The sequence below is a fragment of the Brienomyrus brachyistius genome, chromosome 5 (assembly GCF_023856365.1).
Source record: "Brienomyrus brachyistius isolate T26 chromosome 5, BBRACH_0.4, whole genome shotgun sequence".
Taxonomy (NCBI): domain Eukaryota; kingdom Metazoa; phylum Chordata; class Actinopteri; order Osteoglossiformes; family Mormyridae; genus Brienomyrus; species Brienomyrus brachyistius.
The window spans coordinates 27,762,708-27,783,110 of NC_064537.1; the positions used below are offsets into that span (position 1 = coordinate 27,762,708).

Here is a 20,403-nt window from a genome sequence, read left to right on the forward strand (position 1 = left end):
ACCTCTGGCGCTCACCACTGACCTTCCTTAGCAAGATCTCATTATGTTTAATGATTTAATCCACAGGCAGATTTGGTTACAAATAACACAGTCCAGAATCACAGCAGGCCGCACAGAGGAATGATCTCATTGCTGGGGTCAACACCGTAGTGAATTCATATGGACACTTTGATCAAAATGCGATTTTTATCACTGAATTTATTTACGATGTTATTTAAAAATGTAACCTTCATAGTTCTGCCATTGGACCCAGACGAGTCTTGCCACAGACTGGTTTGTCCATGTAAGGACAGGTTGACAGTCCCTGATTTGATGCGTTAAAATTTCCGCAAAAATATCAATTTTCTGTGGGACCAGAGCACACATTTGCAATAAATTCGTGCAATGCATAAAAACATCTGCCGACATCATAGTTAAGGAGCTACGTTTAGGGGTAAAAGGTATCTGAGATGTCTTGGCAAAGTCTTCTGTACTGTACATGTGGAGTTATGGCTTAATTAATGTGGCAATTAAACTGATGAAAGTGTAACTGAAGCATCCTCAGCAGGATGGCCGGCTGAGAGCAGGAGACCAGCTGATCGCTATCAACAAGGAGTCTCTGATCGGCGTGACTCATGAAGAGGCCAGGAAGACCCTCGGCAAAGTCAGGAGCCGGTACGCCACCTGCCCCTCCGCGGAAAGCCCTCATGTTCCAGCAGAGGAATTTCATGGCTGGGCCCCTCGACAAGGCCCTTCACCCCCAACCGAAGAGCATATTTCCAAAATTCATACATGGCATACAAGCATTTTTTTCCATGAGACTGCCATTGACTTACAGTCAGCATTCCTCATTATATGGGCAACCAAACCACACTCAGTCCTCATGAAATCCAATAAAAAGCTTTTGTTAAATTTCCAAAACTCAGTCCACAAATTTTCTCAAAAATGTAGGCAAATTTGCTCTTCAATTGCTTTAGTGACTTGTTGACCATTGTTTTCTCAAAAAATAAAAATGTATATGTCCCCTTAGATAAAGGCACCTACTAAATAAAATACATATAAATGCTATGCCTAACCCTCCCTGCTTTTGTTCTGGAATGTTCCGCCTGACGTTGATAGGCAGGAGGGTTCAGTGGAGGTCGCCTTCATCCCTGCCAGAGGGCCTCTTGCTAGCAGTCACTGTCTGGCCAGAGAGGATGAGAGGCCTGTGGAGGATGGGTGTGGTCTGGTCCGGGTAAAGACACACGCCAGGTCCCCGGAGGTAAACATCCCACCTTCCAGCGTCCATCTGTACATCTGCTGCGTGTATAACAGCACACATCTTGTTTCACAGAGGCAGCAGGAAGACCTCGAGCCCATTCCTCCTTCTGCTCCTGCCGTATTCCCCTCCAGCACCTTTGTTCCAGGTAACACAGTGATTATTCATCCAATTACACTACATTTGTTTCTATGTAAATATTTACTGCATCCCGCTGTCAGCATTATTAGTGACTGTCTGTAACTTGGTCTTTAAAATGGCATTTTTGATATCAGTTTTTCAGAAAAATATTATCCATCCTTCTATGCATTTAACTTCCAGCATGGGGGGGGTGGAATCTGTCCCAGGCAGACTGGGACTCAAGGTAGGGGGAGGTAACTCCCCAGGGCCAGATGCTTTCTTTTCCGTGTTGTTTTTTCCTCCAAATATAAACTGGAATTTTATTTTTGATTTATATACAATCTGCCTATGGCAAGCACCTCAAGATAATGGATTAGGAATTAAACACAGTAAAGCCGAATTTATCTGCAGCATGAATCAGTGTGATATCCATTCATAAGTCGGGTAATTCACACACACTTTTCTTGGCGGTTAACAAATGCCTGCCTTTTCCAAGTTCTGTGATACAATTTAAATTGCTACGCCATTTGTCATTCTTCGTAACCACCTTAAAACACAAAACTGACTCCTGCTACCTATCATAATCTCATTTTACCGCCGCGCATGGTGGGTTTCACGCTGCAGGCCCTCCTGTGTCTGTAGCTCATAGGTGGTGAGATTACTGAGGTCCTTTTTTTTAAGATCCAGACCCTGTACACATAATTTCAACCTCTGAAAAAGTGTTGAGGTTGAAGATCTCACTTTGCAGCCTCTTGTTTTGCAGTTTAGCAGATTGTCGTTGGGCCATCTGTTATATTCACCTGCTGTCTGTGACTTTCCCCACCATGGAAAATGCAGGGATGCACATCTGTACAGCTCAGTCATTCACTCTCTTCACATAGGAAGTTCCCACATTTCCTGTACTACTAGTGTATGAATCATTTAGCTGAGAATGGGATAGGAGCAGGGCGGCATGGTGGTGCAGTGGTTAGCACTGTTGCCTCACACCTCTGGGATCCAGGTTCAAGTCTCCGCCTGGGTCACATGTGTGTGGAGTTTGCATGTTCTCCCCGTGTCATTGTGGGGTTTCCTCCAGGTACTCCGGTTTCCCCCCCACAGTCCAGAAACATGCTGAGGCTAATTGGAGTTGCTAAATTGCCTGTAGGAGTGCATGCTTGAGTGGATGGTGTGTAAATGTGCCCTGCGATGGGCTGGCCCCCCATCCTGGGTTGTTCCCTGCCTCATGCCCATTGCTTCCGGGATAGGCTCCGGACCCCCCGCGGCCCAGTAGGATAAGCAGTTTGGAAAATGGATGGATGGATGGAGTAGGAGCTGTAAGGGTTTCTGACTTGTTTTTATCAAGTTCCATTTAATGATTTGTGCTTTAGAGAGAAAATGTGAAGATCACTCTGTCTCTCTATGTTCTAACACCTAGTGAGAGACTTATGTAAGGAAGGTCTCTTCCTTAATTCTGTACAATTCATTGATTTAGGTCAGATTTCATCTCTAAGAAGAAAACAGGCCATGTTCATTTTACAAGCTGATTGTCTGTATAGTTCCGCAGTTGACCTGTTACATGGCTGTTTACTATTCCTTAAAATGGGAATTCCTTCATCAGTTGAATAATATTTGGTTGTTTATAGCTACAAAGATGAGTTAAACGCAGTACAGGGTCACATCCTGGGCCATTCGGATGGCACGTGGGTTTATAAACATTTGATGTTGGCATTCTACCTGTGCAGGGTCTGTCACAGCACCGGAAACAGGCATTTCAACGAACACCAAGATCTCCCTCGACCCGCACATTCGCCTCAGATCGGACAAACTACACCTGGTAGGTTATATAAGAATCAGTACAGTCGGTCCTTGCATTGATCAGTCTTCTGAACAGTTTGCAGGTTGTCGGATTGCAAAGACACAAAGGAGGCTGTGGAACCTACAACCCTTCGCATTATTTGTTTTATGTATTCATTCTATTGTGAGCTGCTGCTTTAATCTGATCCTCCTAATCCTGGGCCTGACCCTAATCCTAACCCTAACCCTAATCTAACTGACCATTGATAGGATTATGTTTCAGTAGAGAGCAATTTAATGTTGGATGGAAATTCAATGCATTTTATATTTTGTGTAGCAATGTAATTGAAAGCGAAAGAAAGGCAATATTGAAAGATTAGTTTAACAGTCATTCAAAGACGTTTCTAAATATAGTGTAATTTCTTCATTTGTAAATGTGTTTTTAAAGCCTTTATTGAAGGTTTAGCATTACATTTAAGAGGGACTTGACCTCCACACGGAAAGGACCCAGGGCCAAACCCAGGACCTTCTTGCTGTGAGGCAGCACTGCCAACAACTGCACCACCCCCTTAATTTGCTTCCTTTTTAGATCTGATTCTGGTGCTGCATTGCCCTCTTGTGGAGAGTAAAAGAATTAAAGAAAGCAAAGAAATATTACACATAAATCGGTCAGGATAATTATGTCTACGGTGAATATTATGGCATTATGTGTTACAGGCCCTAAGGTATTTGGGGTTAGAGGTCACGGAAGAAAAGAAGAAGAAATTAAGACAGAGCTTGGTAACAGACCCCCAAGGAACTGTGGCTTATGGGGGTGAGTTTGAGAAAGAGGAGCCTCACTGTGAGCTCACAGCTGCAAAACCAGCGTATTTACACAGCCAGAGAGGTCTTCTTTAGCCAGGGGATTTTACCTCGTACAATTCGGCCCACATGCCTTTTGCTTGCAAATGAAGCTACTTCCCTGTCAGTGCTGGGGCCTGTTTTCATCACCGCGGCTAAAATCTCCTGTGTAGGCGGACCCTCTGAAACATTCCTCTGCTCCCCTTAAGGAAACAAACACTCACAGACGCTTTTTTGCAATCTCATGGCACGGGGCTGCTTTCATAACGCTGGTCATCGCAGTATAGGCCAAAATGCAGGAGATACCCTGCACGGGGGACCGGCCGATCCCAGGGCACGTACACACTACAGCGACTTGGGGACACCATTATCACTCATAAATGTTTGTGGGAGGAAACCAGCGGCAACCTACGCAGCACACCGAAGGCATGCAAACAAGGTCTACGCAGAGCTGGGCACCTCAGGCATGAAGTAGCAGCTCTGTACACGGAAAGCTGTCAGATTTATTTTTAGATTGAGCTCATTCGGTAATTATGTGGTAAATGCTGATGGGTTGAAAATTAGTTAATAATGAAAATTAGTTAATGTAGTGGAACAAAACATTTAAAAATATTTCAAGTGGGTATTTAATGACTCCTAACATTTGGCTTAATGCAGGTTTTAGAACTCTTTTGCTAATGAGTTTGGTTCATTAAAATCAGACCGACACACGCTCAAATATGTCATGCAGTCATTGAACATTCAGTGAACTTTAAGTAGAAATAAATGTGTCTGACATCCTAGGGATATGGGAGCCTTTTTAACAATATGGTGCATTAACAGATATATGTTTTTGAGGCAGACTTTGTGGAAGCCACCCGGGGCATTTTACTGGACAAACTGCAAGCAGCGGGTTTAGCCCAAGGACCATTCATGTTCACCTACCATCAAGCAGCCAGCCTGATGGATACATCTGCCTTCTGCTCTCCGGTAAAACATCTGTTTGTTTTCATGTCAGAACATTATTCCGGATGCCTCTGTGGGGTGACGGATTAACACCTCTAAACCTTACTTGTTGAAGACATTTCCCAAAGTCATTCAAATAGTGATGGCCACTTGCTGTATTATCCCACTAGATGGTGCACTATGTTTAAAAAAGGGCTCATGATACGCGCAAAGCAAACCAAGAGCGCCATCTAGTGTAGTCAAAAAACATAGCAAATGGTTCATGAAGCGTCATTTAGCCATCACTATATTTAGCCATCACTACATTTAAGTACATATAGCAATAAGCAATAATCGAAATTGCTTCTAAAGGTTGTCTTTAAACAAATATTCCTTATCCATTGTGGGCATATCTCAAGCCTTCCCAGGAATCCTTTTTTGATTAAATCAAATGCGCATGCAGTAATAATCAGCAATAAGCACCTCCCTTCCTCGTCTAGGCAGTCGGTTGTAGGTGTATCCTTTAATAATTGGTTTCCTTTTCAACACAGATCCCTGACCCTGCAATCAGCTGTGCCCCTGAGGGTTTCAATCCACTAAACACGGAGTTGGCATCCCATCAGCAGCAAGTTAAACAGGTAAAGCAATGGGCTACTGTCATCACTTCTATCAACCAAGACAATAGATCAATGACATTATTATTATCTTGACACTTTTTTTGATCCCCATGGGGAAGTTGTGTTTTTGTCTTCCCATCTTGTTCTGCATGACGCATATGTAGGTGAGATCAAGCTTGGCAGTGAAGGGCAGCCACCTGCAGTGGTGCCCACAGAGCTGGGGGTATAGGGCCTCGCTCAAGGGCTGACAGACATGCGACTGTTCTGCCAAAGCCGGACTTGATCCAGTGACCTTCTGATCGCACACAGAGGCTGTTCCATTCAGTTGAACCCCTCCTAGCAGTTAAATGGAGGACACAATGCATAGCAAGAACATTATGGAATGTAGCAGAAATGATATCCAGGGAAGCTTTTATTCTCTCAATGTCTGCCTGAAGAAAGGCCTGTGTTGATGGCCATCTTCAACATATCAAATCACCATTCCATTAGGGCTACAGATTTGTCTGACTAAAATATAGTATATTTGAAGTTTTTGAAACAGTATAAGGTCATTTTAAAAAGGTAATGGTAATTTTAAAACAGATTTTATATGCAAATATCCTACATGTGAGCATCATTATGTTCTAAAGTGAGGAAATCAGGCTCTGAGAGACAGTAATCTTACTTAATTTCAAACCTTTGTCTAATATAAAATATAGTTTTACTAGAGAACAAAAAGCACCGCAAGAACAGACTTCAAAGGGGTGCTGTCTTGAATTCAAGCATTAAGGTTCTATGACAGTTTTACTGAGTGACGGAAGGAGGGCTAATGATTATGGGCTGCCATCTAGTGGTAGTCTGGCAAGTTTGAGGGACGGAATAATTTTGACTTGGTAGAGGTGCAAAAGGTGTTGATTACATGGAATCATTATTTGTGCCGATGTCTAGAGCAGACCCATTGCACTCAATGGAAATGATTCACAGTCATGGATTCACAGGTAGGTTTGACGCCTCTTGCTGGTTTGTGTTGTAGAAAGCCAAAACCTTACCTGGGGAGAGCAAGGCTTCGAAGAGCAAGGCGCCGGCAGCGGAGGTGGTGCAGAGGCAGTCTAACAGCGCCAAGCAGGACTACGAGGAGGCCATCCAGCTTCTGGAGGCGGAGATCAAGGACCTGAAACAGCAGCTGGAGGGGGAGCAGCACCGAGCGGGAAGGGACGATCCCAAGGTAGGCGGATACCTGGAGAGGTGCCATCTTTGATGGCCGTTTAGGCGGGAAGCTTCACTGGACATGACATCATAACCCAATACAGCTGGCAGGATAGTCTTTGGAGACCTGTGACCGCGTGGATAGAGGATCTAGTCCCTGGAAGGGTGTTTGATGTTAAACCTTTACAGGTTACTGTTTTTGTGGAGGGTGAAACCCAAGCTTCACTATGTCAACAGGGGCATTTTTGTCTTGCGAAAGGTACAATAATAGACTTTTAAGATTTTAATATATGTTTGTGTTTCACTAAAGGAAAGCTTAGCTGGCCAGAAATTGTTCATTTTCATATACTTGAAAACCCCAATGTTTTTTAATGACCACATAAGCCAGTAAAAATCCCTCTGGCGTTTTCCCATGGTTTACTTTAAGGTATTTTAGATAAAAAATGCGATTTATTGGACAAAATGTGCCCTTGAGAGGTAAAGTGGGCTATCCCATAAAAACAAAGTTTTGAGAAAATGAGCTCCAAAGTTGAATTTAAAAAAAAAAAAATCAGTGTGTCTATACCCTACAATTGATATATATCATAGGTAGCACAGAGGTATGACTTATATAATAACAACTTACCCAATTGAAAATATTCAATAAAAAGGGGGTAGGGGTCAAAAATGTGGGATAGCCCACTTTACCTCTCAAGGGCACAAATGTAAAGTATCCTAAAATCATTTTGGAAATTTAGTAGTATTGAATCGTATAAATTTGGAAAAACAAGCCTGTGAACACTTAAAAAAATGTTGGATTCTTTCAGGAGGATGTTCTTGTACTGAAGAGAAGGCTTTCAATCATGGGAAGCCAGCTAAAGAAATCCGAACTCAGCAGAAAACATCTGGAGGTCTCCAACAGAGAGCTCTTGGGATTTGTACGGGTAAGCATGCCGTAATGTCCGTCAGGATGTCCGCATAGGGAAAGCCATAGTCTTGCTATAATGAATCACTGCCCTACATTCACATGGATTTTCTGTCGACTTGCCATCACCACAATTTCCACTCCTGGTTATGTCCATGTAAGAACGTACTGCGGGGGTCATATTCTTCACCACATGAACATCACGGAAATCATAATTGTCACATCTTGGACAGAAACAAAGAGCAAACTGTCATAACCAATCAATCGTCTCCTGCGAAGATTTGAGGATTGTGTTCTTCTTCTCTTATCGTTCCAGAATGTTTTCCGGGTGCTCTCCTCGTCTAGCTTATTTGGGACGGAGAATGGCAGGTAACGCACAACTGCGTGTTGTATGAAATTCTGCTGCTGGTATGCAGTTCGGTCCCTCCCCAGAGAGTGGACATGGGGGGGCCACTTCCCCAGGAGTATGCTAAGTGGCGTGTGTGTCTGTGCTCTCCAGCATCTCCCCATCCATTCTTGAGCCTGTTGGACAGCTGGCTGCTGAGGCCAAAGCAGTGGTAGATCGAGTTTGTTCCCCGGGCACTGAGGATGGTAAGAGGTTCCACTGCGACATCGTCAGTTCCCTTCCTGACTCATTTAATTCACCTCTTTCACCATCAATATTTTCTGCCCTCCGACACTGTTTTGATGTCGAGTGACTAAACTATTAGCTATATTGTCATGTTATTTTTTGAATTGTTAGTTGCAAGCCGTTATTGGTTGAAACGTTAATCACCAGTTTGCTTTTTCATTTAGAAGCAGCAGGTGATGTGGAAGACAGCAGTACGGCCCAGGGGGATTTTGCTGAGTAAGTTGTCATGTTTGCTGTTGAATTTATTTCTTTCAGAGCCAAATAACATTTTCATAGCAATTTAAAATTTTTCATAAATTTTCATTTGATATTTGATGTAAGGATGTGACCTACTTTTTCACCATACTGCGTCGGAGATTTGAGATGTAGGGCAAAATCCAATAGTGTGTCTGTGTGGTTTTGTAATTATTATAATATGGGGAAAAATGTCCCCATAATGTGATAAAAACCTGAAACTTTTTACCTAGTGAGGACATTTTTTCAGGCTTCTCAAGAATGTAAGAATGTGAATGTAATCAAAAAAACTAAAAATGCCAAAAGTCCTGTATTTTGTTTGGGTACTTGTGGTTAAGTTTAGGGCTGTGTAGGGGTTAAGGGCATCATTGTTGGGATTAGAGTTATGCCCATAGAAATGAATGGAGAGACTTTGTGTGTGTGTTTGTGTGTTTGTTTGTCAATAAATAAATTCACCAGTTGGTAATATTTTGAAATTTTCTGGAGTATTCCATGCTTAAAATTTAGTGTAAAAAGGAAAAAAAAAGTCTCTTCACATCTGTGTGTTTTTCTGAGAATGTCTAGAAAGGAGAGGAATTAAACACATTTAAAAATCAAAACATGAGTTCAGCCATCAAGAAAGTGTCCCTTTAAAAAAAATGTTCTTTGAATTCTGGGATTCCGTGAAACACCAGCACCTAAATTCTCATGTTGTTTACAACGTGGAAGGAATGTTATAGGTCTCAGTTAAGAATGTTTGCTCATACTATGCTCCCATTTGAGTATCAAAATACGGCATGCATTCATTCCACCAAAGAAATAATAACGCGCTATGACTTAAATTGGCAGTCCTGATAGAAAGTTTACCGCCACTGCTTTTGCCTGAGCTCTGCATCAGCTCTCCGAGCCAATCACTACAACTTCTGTCCTTACTGTAAAAATTATTCAGATGGGCTCTTTTTTTTCTTTATCAATATCACAGTATTTATCACAAAAAAATCATACCATGATATCTGAAATTTTCCAGTATTGTGCACCTCTAGCATGAATGGCTGCAACTAAAGCAAAAACAATCGGCTCGCAATGAGCTAAATACAATACAATCCTCCCAATTCATAACAGACAACAAAAAACATCTGCATAGGAGGAACGAACGAGAACGAACAAACGAGAACAAACAAACGAGAACGAATGAAGACGAACGAACGAGAACAAACGAACGAGAACGAACGAAAACGAACGAAGACAAACGAGAACGAACGAAAATGAACGAAAACGAACAAACGATAACGAACGAAAATGAACGAACGATAACAGACTAACGATAGCGAACTAACGAGAACGAACGAACGAAAACGAGCGAAAATGAACGAATGAAAACGAACGAAAATGAACAAACGAGAACGAACGAAAACGAACGAACGAAAATAAACGAACGATAACGAACGAACGAGAACGAATGAAGACGAACGAACGAAAATGAACGAACGAAAACGAACAAAAATGAATGAACGAGAACAAATGAATGAAGACGAACGAACGAGAACGAACGAAATGAACGAGCGATAACGAATGAACGAAAATGAACGAACGACAACGAACGAAAATGAACAAATGATAATGAATGAACGAGAACGAATGAAGACGAACAAATGAAGACGAACGAACGAGAACGAACGAATGAAGATGAATGAACGAGAACGAACGAATGAAAATGAACGAACGACAACGAACGAAAATGAACGAACGAAGACGAACGAGAATGAACGAAAATGAACGAAAACGAACAAACGATAACGAACGAAAATGAACGAACGATAACAAACTAACGATAGCGAACTAACGAGAGCGAACGAACGAAAACGAGCGAAAATGAACGAATGAAAACGAACGAAAATGAACAAACGAGAACGAACGAAAATGAACGAACGAAAATAAACGAACGATAACGAACGAACGATAACGAACGAACGAGAACGAACGAATGAAGACGAACGAACGAAAATGAACGAACAAAAACGAACGAAAAATCATACCACGATATCTGAAATTTTCCAGTATTGTGCACCTCTAGCATGAATGGCTGCAACTAAAGCAAAAACAATCGGCTCGCAATGAGCTAAATACAATGCAATCCTCCCAATTCATAACAGACAACAAAAAACATCTGCATAGGAGGAACGAACGAGAACGAACAAACGAGAACAAACAAACGAGAATGAATGAAGACGAACGAACGAGAACAAACGAACGAGAACGAACGAAAACGAACGAACGAAGACGAACGCGAACGAACGAACCAGAACGAACGAAAATGAACAAAAACGAACAAACGATAACGAATGAAGACGAACGAATGAAGACGAACGAATGAAGACGAACGAATGAAGACGAACGAATGAAGACGAACGAATGAAGATGAATGAACGAGAACGAACGAATGAAAATGAACGAACGACAACGAACGAAAATGAACGAAAATGAACAAACGATAATGAACAAATGATAATGAACAAACGATAACGAACGAACGAGAACGAACGAACGAGAACGAATGAAGACGAACGAACGAGAACGAACGAATGAAGATGAACGAACGAGAACGAACGAATGAAGACGAACAAACGAAATGAACGGACGAAAATGAACAAACGAGAACGAACGAACGAAAATGAACGAGCGATAACGAATGAAAACAAACGAGCGATAACGAACGAACGAAAATGAACGAACGAAAACGAACGAACGAAAATGAATGAACGAAAACGAACGAACGAGAACGAACGAAGATGAACGAACGAAGATGAACGAACGAAGATGAACGAACGAAGATGAACGAATGAAAATGAACAATAACGAACGAAGACGAACGAACGATAACGAACGAAAGATAACGAACGAATGAGCGAAAACAAACAAACGAGAACGAACGAACAAAATGAACGAACAAAATGAACGAACAAAATGAACGAGCGATAACGAACGAGAATGAACGAACGAGAACGAAAATGAACGACCGATAACGAACGAACGAAGACGAACGAACGATAACGAACGAAAGATAACGGACGAATGAGCAAGAACAAATAAAAACGAACGAACGAGAACGAACGAAAATGAACCAACAAGAACGAACGAGAACGAACGAGCGAAAACGAATGAACAAGAATGAACGAAAACGAACGAATAAAGACGAACGAACGAGTGGACCAGTCACAGTTGCTGTCTTCTGCATCGCAGCCATCTGTAGTTACATTTCTGGGTAGGTGTGTCAGGCTACATAGGCTATGGTGTAGGGTATGCGGGTACACAGAAGTATAAATCAGACTTATGCATGCGTAAACCCAGACTTAAGTATACGTAAACCCAGACTTAAGAGTACGTAAACCCCAGACTTAAGTGTGTGTAAACCCCAAACTTAAGTTGATGGGAAAATACATTTAAGTTAAAAAAAAGTGCTGTCACGGTAAACGGGGCAGAAAGACCAGGATCCCAATATGCAAGGCGCTAAGCGCTTTACTCTGAAAAACCAAACAGAGGCACCAGAAGTGATAGGCAAGAGGCAGGGTCGAAAAACAGGCAAGGGGTTCATTAGCCGGGGAGTCAATCCTACGAGGAGGGACGAGACAAGAACACACAGGGTATCGGGAACAAGACGAGCCGGGACAGGCAGGGTAGTCGGTCAGGTACGGGAATGGGTCTGGAACGGGAGAGAGATAAGGAGAGAACACGAGGCAAACAGGAAGGGCTGGGAAACAGGGTAAGACTATGGACAAAAGAGTGCTTAGCAAGGCTTCTAGTCATCAGCGCAATACTTCGCATCGGACAGGTGAGTACTAGTCGATCTTATCTCTAGCCCTGTCACTTGCAACGAGCTGCAGCTGGGGGTGTCCTACACATTTTTTTTTACTTAAGTGCATGAAAGAATCAGCCAGTGAAAGAGCCAAGAAGTAAAATTTAAGAGATTAATTTTTTTGATTTGTGAATATTGTTCTTGTTGATTGTAGCTAATCTTGTGTATATATACTGTAAATAAGATGGTTAATTTTTGTTCTGTTTTTTTGTGCAAAAGGAACATGTCAATGTAGTCTTGCATTTACATGTTTTAGTAAACATGAGGATTAGAGTTTGCATCCATCCTGTAAATGGTGCAATTGCCCTGTATTGAAAAAATAAAATGTTGCGTCCTGTCTTGTATTTTGCAGACTCACAATCGACCCTCCCTTAATCTCAGTAAATTTTATCGTGGGGCACCTTGGCAGGTGGGGGAGTGTCTTCACTTACTTTTTGAAATTGAAAGAGGACAGCAGCATTGAGAAATTTGATATTAAAATCAAAATTAGAGTAAGGCTGAAGAAATTTGAAACAATACTATCAAAAGATGAAGCACCGGAAGAGAAGAAAAAACTGCTGGAGGAGGCAGTACAGCTGGTGGGAGAAAAGGCTAAATCTCCTCCCACACTGTGGGAACTGGATATGCCAAAGGGCAGGCAGTGTGTGAAAACCGAGAGGGTCTGGGAACACTCCGGAGAGGAGATGGGGCACGTGAGAAGGAGCCGACTGGGTGCCTATCGTAAGAGCATTCACCAACCAGCTGCAGAAATAACAGCCATTCTCGACAGACAGTCTCTGGATGCAAAGAGAGGAAATGAGTCCAGCCAACGGGCTTGGCTGTGGAGCAAACGGGACTGCCAACACCCCACGGAGGAGCCGGGGCAGGGCCGGAAGAGTCTGCAGTTGGCCTACCTTAAGAGGGTGTGCCCAGGAACACCAAGAAAATACTGCGGCTTCCAAAAGATATTAGCAAAAGTCTTGGTATGCAAAATGGCAAAATGACTTTAGCTAATGGGCTCGACTAAGACGCAAGTAAGACTGCCAACACCAGAGCTCTTGAGGAAGAGGGTATGTTAGGACACTGCGTGAGGAACATCTGAACTCAACAGATTCTCCTCTCCGAGCTCTATAGGAGATCAGGGACACCAACAAGAGTCTCCAGAGCAGTAGGTTCTATCCCCAGTGCATGACCTGGTGGCAGCCAGTCAATCCTACGGGCGACATGTGCAGGCACCTAGGGTGCCAGTTTCGTAGGGGGCACCGGCATTCCTGCCAATTCCGCTTTGCCTCGGGCGGTGCCGCCGCCATAACACTTGCTTAGGGCTCCATATCTGCAAAGCTCAGTACTACCTGATGGGCTTCACCCGTGGCAGCTGGATAACGAGAGAAATCCCTTAGATTATCATTCGTATCGCCACAGAAAAGTATATATCTAGAATTCAATAGGTGGTATCCTGATAATCTTTCAGAAGATCGGTGACTCTATTATGTTGATCAGGTTGATCATAGAGATTATTCAGTGTTCTTTCACTCCAATTATATGATAAAATTACATGACTCTTAACCTAGCATTATATCTTTGATGGTTTTATGAAGAATTAATAAAAGGAAACCTAATAATTAAGACAGAGGCCCCTAGTATAATGTCAGGGATTAGGCTGAGTGCAAAATAACAAAATAAGTCATCAATAATAATAATAATAGTACAATAGTACTTATCAACACAATTCTACCTGTACAAGAGCCTCTTTGGGTCGTCAGTGTGGCTCTACATGATTCCAGAGGTCAGAAATACATGTACAGCTAGATACATGTGGTATAGAACCTTATCTTCTCACTTATTATGGTATGATTTAGGGCTAGATTATATGAATATATACACTTACTGTCATAGAAAATAAAACAATAAGAAACTTCAATAAACTGTCAGGAACATTGCTTGCTAGACACATATCAGCCTATCACATCACAGAACCAACTCAGTTCCAACCAATCATATGGTAGTCTTTCAGGAATGGAGTCGAGAAGTCGTCCGTGGTGCAGCTGTCATTTGGCCGTTTAAGATGATCCTACAGCAGGGGTGTCCAATTTTATCCACAAAGGGCCAGTGTGTATGTAGGTTTTTGGAGTAACCTGCAGGTCAGGTGTTCAAACCCAGGTGTGAGGACTCTTCAGCCAATCAGTCCTCTAATTAGTAATCTAATTAGGGAGTTGCAGCGAAAACCTGCACACACACCAGCCCTTTGCGGATAAGATTGGACACCCCTGCCCTACGGCAATCCAGCAGAACATATAGCATGCAAGTGCCTGCTGTCACTAATACCAGCAGTGTCAAATCCACCCCCTGGAATGAGCAGCAGTGCAGTCAGAGAAAAGCAACAAACTGTACTGTCAGTGTTTTTTTTGTGTTACGCCCCACAACAAAAAAGTTCATTGTATTCCCTGCGCTTTGGGGAATATAACCAGTCCACTGCCAGACTGGAACAGGGGAGGACACAGATAACAGGAGGACAGACATTAATGTCTGGACTGGGGATGATAAGACAAACAGGTCCTTAGGTGCAAAGAGTTATGAGGGGCTAACGAGAGGCAGATGGGAGTGATTTCCACACACGGGTTAGGAACGAGAGGCAAGACAAGAGTGGTAAATGAGTAACAGGCGTGGTTTGTCAGAGCCATGACTGGGAAGACAGGGCGCAGGGAATCGCTCTTTAATTTATTTAATTTTGTTTGATTTTTTTTTATTGAGTAGTCACATTTTCTAAATTGGGTTATTCAATAAACTGTTGTTCGATTAGTTGGCTAATCGAAAAAATAATTGCTAGATTAATCATCATAGGTACAGCCCTAATTCCCTAGTGTTCCTGCTGAGTCTTCACTTCTGGCCCAGCCTTCTTGGGTAGTCGGTTAGCATGCTGACAACGGCAGCGCAAAATCGGTAACACTGTAACCAAAGAATGCAGCTGCGTGCAGAAATTAAATGAATCAGCCATGCATCAGCACTACTTAACCATAGTAGCACTGCATGACACTTATAGATATAATTTAAAGGATGTTAGTCAATCTGATTAGTGTCATACCTTTATCCTACTTAACTGACACAAGCCTTTTATTTATTTTGATATACCTTTAACACCTTCGACTTCGATATATGATTTTTATATACCTCCATTTTTAGGTAGTGAATGTTTATTACACATGAATGTTCACTGTATCTGTCCAGTATCCACTGCACAGCATATTGTGCAGATTTTTTATTTCTTATTTTCTATTGTTTGATACTACTGTTATTGCTTAAGGACTTTCTGCATTCTGCTTATTTCTGCTGCACTGTCCACTTTGCTGCTGTAAAATGCAAATTTGAATCTGTTCAACCTTGAGCAAAGGAGCCTAAGGGGGACATGATCCAGGTATATAAGATTCTAACAGGTCTGGATGCTGTTCAGCCAAATGGCTACTAATATTAGCTTAAATACTAGAACTCATAGGTGGAAATTAGCAGGAGAACATTTTAAACTGGATCTGAGAAAGCACTTCTTTACAAGGCATGTAGTTAGACTATGGAATAGTCTTCCTGCTAGTGTAGCACAAGCTAAAATCCTGGGTTCCTTTAAATCAGAGTTAGGTAAGATTTGGACAGTTCTGAGATATTATTTAAGTTCTCCCTAAACAAGCTTGATGGGCCGAATGTCCTCCTCTCGTTTGTAAATTTCTTATGTTCTGGTTTTCACTGTTTTCTAAGGGTTAATAGTTCATCTCATTACTGGAAAATTTTGCTTTTTTATGGTGCATCCCTGCAGAGAGTTTGAAAATACTGTTGACATAAACATAGCTATGTTAACCTAAGTCTCCAGGAGTTGGCAAGCAATGATATTCTGCTCCATCTAGAAGCTGTCTGATGCTGTAAGACACCTACTCTAAAGTCTATATCTAAAATAAACTTGCAGAATAACCCCGAGATATCACAACTGAAGCTAGGTTTAATGTAATAAAACCCTTCCTGCAAAGCCCTGTACTTAGCACTTAGCAGCTCAGATAGGCTTGGTTATTACTGCCATGCACATAGTAAGATGGCTGGTAAGCATGCACTTATCGTACCTACTGTTTGATTTCTGGCTGTTGCTTAAAGGCTGACAGTTCAGCCCTGTGAGAGGCTGTCGTGACTTCGTGCAGAATGCCAGTTAAAGGCAGGCTGTCTTGTTTGTGTCCTTGGGTATCTCGAGTCACGAGTGCTCTGCCCGCTGTTGTAGCTCAGCTGATATCATTGTCAGCAAGACGGATGTCTTAACTGGGAGCCATTTTTAACCAGCTTATAAGGAGAGGCTCGCATGCTGGTCTTTTCAAAGCTTTCATAAAAAAGACTAATTGACAGGAAGAGATTAAGCTCTCAAATCCATAGCCATGGAGAACGATGTGTAAGATCCCGTGTGTGTGTGTGTGTGTGTGTGTGGATTAGGTTTATTTTACATGTTCCCCACAGTGTAATAAAAACCTGTTGTTTTTACATTGTGAGGACCATTTTCAGGTCCCCACAAAGATCTGTGAATGCAATCAAAAAAGTAAATATGTCAAAAGTCTCCTATTTTGTTTAGTAACTTAGGGTTAAGGTTAGGGCTGGTTGAGGGTTAAGGGTGTTGTGATTGCGATTATGGTTTTGCCCATAGAAATGAATGGAGAGTCCCCATTTAGATAGGTATGATGTCTTTGTGTGTGTGTGTGTGTGTGTTTGTGTGTGTGTGTGTGTGTGTATGTGTGTGTGTGTGTGTGTGTGTGTGCGAGCAGGTATACCTATCCATATGGGGACACAATGTCTCCATAACGTGATAAATATCCATTTTGTTCCCCTTATGGGGACCGGTTTCCTTTTAAAAAAACTTTTATTTCTATTTTATAAAAATCAATGACTGCTATGAAAAAGTTAAAAATGCAAGAACTCTTGTATCATGGTAAATCCCCCGATGAACATGTAGCTCTAGATTAATTTTAAAAATTGATATTTGTATATAGTCTGGCTGTCTGATATATTAATGGTAAAAAAACTCATATTTATCACAGTATAACTTAGGTCTATAAATTAGGTCTGAATTGCCATATTTCAAACATTTTGCAGTTATTGCCAATCAGATGTACTTGCTGTAGATCTATGGTTCATTTTGATTAGTATATCGGTGAATTCTTGTGGAAAGTTATTTACCTCTGAGTTTAATTTCTCTGCGGCCGTGTTCTATGTACAAACAGCAGAGGGGTCATTTACATTACAATTCTGCTCCTAGCTTGCATGCACAGTTAACTGATTCTACCCAGTAACTCACTGCTGAACTGGCAGCTCATATCAGGGTGGAGCCCAGTGCAGATCTATGCTCTGCTGGCATCTCCATGCAGGGATTATCTTTGTATTCATTCCAGCACTATGAGACTCGCGCTCTGTATCTCTCGTCGTATGTCCTATTTAATCTTTTGTCATAGGCATTGTATTTAGCTGAATTAGTCCTTGATTTTTTTAATTGGCCAACGTTAATAAAAACCTTTGGTGCGAATATCTACATGGAACACGCAGAACTTAAGAGTTACTGCTTCTTCTTGCCTTGCACCAGCCTCTCAAGAAAACTTTAAAGAATGTTACATTAATTGAAAAATATATTCCTGGAAGATCTTGGCAAGATCTCACCAGAGGTTTTATCTGTAATATTTCACATGCTTTTTCTATTAACCGGTTAATGATATGATGCTGTGTTTAGGACTATTTATCTGGTTAGTAACTGTATACTAGCTTAGAAAAAAATCACAGTTTCACATTATAGCATATGGAAAACAACAGTAACGCTATGTAAAATAAAAATGATGTCTTCTGTTCTCCAAAACATTATTTATATCTATTTGGATGGCTAGATGAACACCGCTTCAGTTCCCAAACCTCTCCTCAGGGGCACCTCAGCCGTTCCATGTGTTTATTAAATTTCACCACCAGCTAAGCTAATTAATTTACTTAGTTAAACGACTCAGTTAGGTATTGGCCAGCCAAACAAGCTTGGGTAATGGTAAAAAAAATACATCGGCGTATTGTACTGTTGCTGTAAATCCTGGTGCGACTATAAGGAGTGGCTTCAGAATGGCTGACACGCTTTGCTTCAGCCAGTACTGTATTTCAGCTTGATATGTCTTTTCTCTCTCTTCCACATCAACAGATTCTCTGGACGTGGTCTTCTTTCTCGGGACGTCTTGAGAAACCCATCAGGAGATGTTCCTGGCAAGTTCAAGAATAAAAGAAATGAAAAAATAAACTGAAAATGGGCCGGACAGAGGGGCCTGATGGATTTTAAGAAAAGCCTGCAAGGTTCCTTGTGAGGCTCATACATAAAGCAACAGGAAAACCAAGTGAAATGAGTACAGGGAATTACCTATGAACTTCAGACTTTATCAGTAATGCAACTTAACGTTCACCAAATCCACCCTGTTGAGATGCTGACGGGCCTGTATCTGATGATGAGTTGGCTTGGGGATGCACCTGATCACTGTAACCCTGCCTCTTGTTCTTGCTTTAATCTCCCAAACCATGTTCCCTACCCCCTTTCCAACACACGCCTTAGCCCTAAGATCTCCACAATGAAAACAGCTAATAAAGCCAATCTTTGCTGGCAAGACACAGGCAAACTTTGGACCACAAAGTCTGAGTATTACCACAGGCCCACAGCTCCTGTAGTCCTACCCAGGCTTATTATGACTGTCCTGGGCAGTCACTTATATGCAGGTTGACTTGTCCCAGTAGCGTTCCTGAGATAGGATGCAGAAGACATAACACTGAGTCTCCACATGAAAGCTGCAAGGGTTGGGCACTTGGCAGGGTGGGAAGTATGGCATCCTGTCCCCAGGACTGGACTGGAGTGGCAGCAGGCTGTGCTGTGGTGTGTCCTGTAGGATGGAGAGATGACTTTGGATCCTCTGAGCAAGGATGATGTGGAAGATGATACTAGTGCAGAGTCCTTTTCTTAGGGGATACCGAGGAAAAAGCACATGCAGGGCCATTACGTTCATGGTACTTCACATTTAGCTTCTATATGGGAGGCGACTGGAGACCTTCTCAGCCTTGGTTGGTTCCTTCGTGATTCACAATGGTCAGATGGTCATTGGCAACCTTCTCAAAGGCTGGCCTCTCCATACTCTGGTCCCATTTTTCAATACTTATATGCTGGTTTGCCTTCGTTCCTCGTTCTCCATCTCCATGCAAGGCCATCCTCCAGGAAGTAGTTCCTTGGGTTTGTCCAGACATGGTCCAGCAATGTTGCAAACACTATCGGAACATCCTACTGAGATCTTCCCAAGCCTGCCAGGTGACTAAACTCCAAGGAGCATCAGAGACAACCCGATTACACAAGCTCCTCCTCCTTCCAGTGGACCTCAAAGGCATCCTGGGCCAACACCCAATGTTTCTTCTTTTACTCACTGCACTGTTTAACTGTCACTCTAGTACGCTCATTGAGAGCTGATGGGTTCTGACACTCTGCTGCTGTCAGATTGATGCTTCCCTACCATCCACCCACCCACAAACTATATTTACCACAATCTGAAATTCAGTTTGATTTTCACATGGCTACACTTCTCTGAATCAATGAGATGGACACATACTTACAATCAGGAAAAGCCAGCTGGAATGAAGGAGTCTGTCACACAGCATCGTTTGAGAATGGTTAGATATCATTGTAGATTATGCTGGATGCTGTATAATGAAGTACTCGTGCCTTGCCAAGGACAGGTTGTAACCAATTATGTGCCAAGGACTGGCCACGATTCATTTCTAATGTGCATGTAAATGTTCTTCTAAAATCCACTTTTTTCACAGCTTATCATGACAGCCCCATGGTTGGCAGCCTGTCCCTTTGTGCTTTGCCAAGAAAGAAGATTTTTAGTGGTTATTACTAGGAAGGGAAGAATTACTTGGTTTTACTGAGAGAATAGAAGAAGATAATGGGTTTGTGGTCTAACCCTCCAACTTACCAGAAGATACTGTATCCATATTTATTACAAGTATTATTCTAGTCAGCTGACACTTGCCTATACTGTGTTTGCCATTAAAATAAATTGCATTTTACTATGATTGCGAATTTATGTTTCATTTTTTTAACTGCTG

At 42.0% G+C, this 20,403-nt stretch overlaps 1 protein-coding gene across 3 annotated transcripts in view; it reads left to right on the top strand.

Moving 5' to 3' along the window:
- Positions 1-20,370, top strand: part of LOC125743113 (syntaxin-binding protein 4-like) — a 33,395-nt gene extending 13,025 nt beyond the window's left edge. For 2 of the 3 annotated variants that reach the window (XM_049015786.1, XM_049015788.1), the window contains 13 exons: positions 545-654; positions 1,099-1,240; positions 1,313-1,385; positions 3,079-3,170; positions 3,848-3,944; positions 4,812-4,939; positions 5,446-5,532; positions 6,524-6,715; positions 7,503-7,619; positions 7,917-7,969; positions 8,100-8,191; positions 8,396-8,447; positions 18,464-20,370. In XM_049015786.1, coding sequence (XP_048871743.1) covers positions 545-654; positions 1,099-1,240; positions 1,313-1,385; positions 3,079-3,170; positions 3,848-3,944; positions 4,812-4,939; positions 5,446-5,532; positions 6,524-6,715; positions 7,503-7,619; positions 7,917-7,969; positions 8,100-8,191; positions 8,396-8,447; positions 18,464-18,563 — 1,335 coding nt within the window. In that variant the 3' untranslated portion in view covers positions 18,564-20,370. The remainder of the gene's footprint in view (positions 1-544; positions 655-1,098; positions 1,241-1,312; positions 1,386-3,078; positions 3,171-3,847; positions 3,945-4,811; positions 4,940-5,445; positions 5,533-6,523; positions 6,716-7,502; positions 7,620-7,916; positions 7,970-8,099; positions 8,192-8,395; positions 8,448-18,463) is intronic. The other variant, XM_049015787.1, reaches the window with a different exon arrangement.
- Positions 20,371-20,403: the final 33 nt, after the last annotated feature.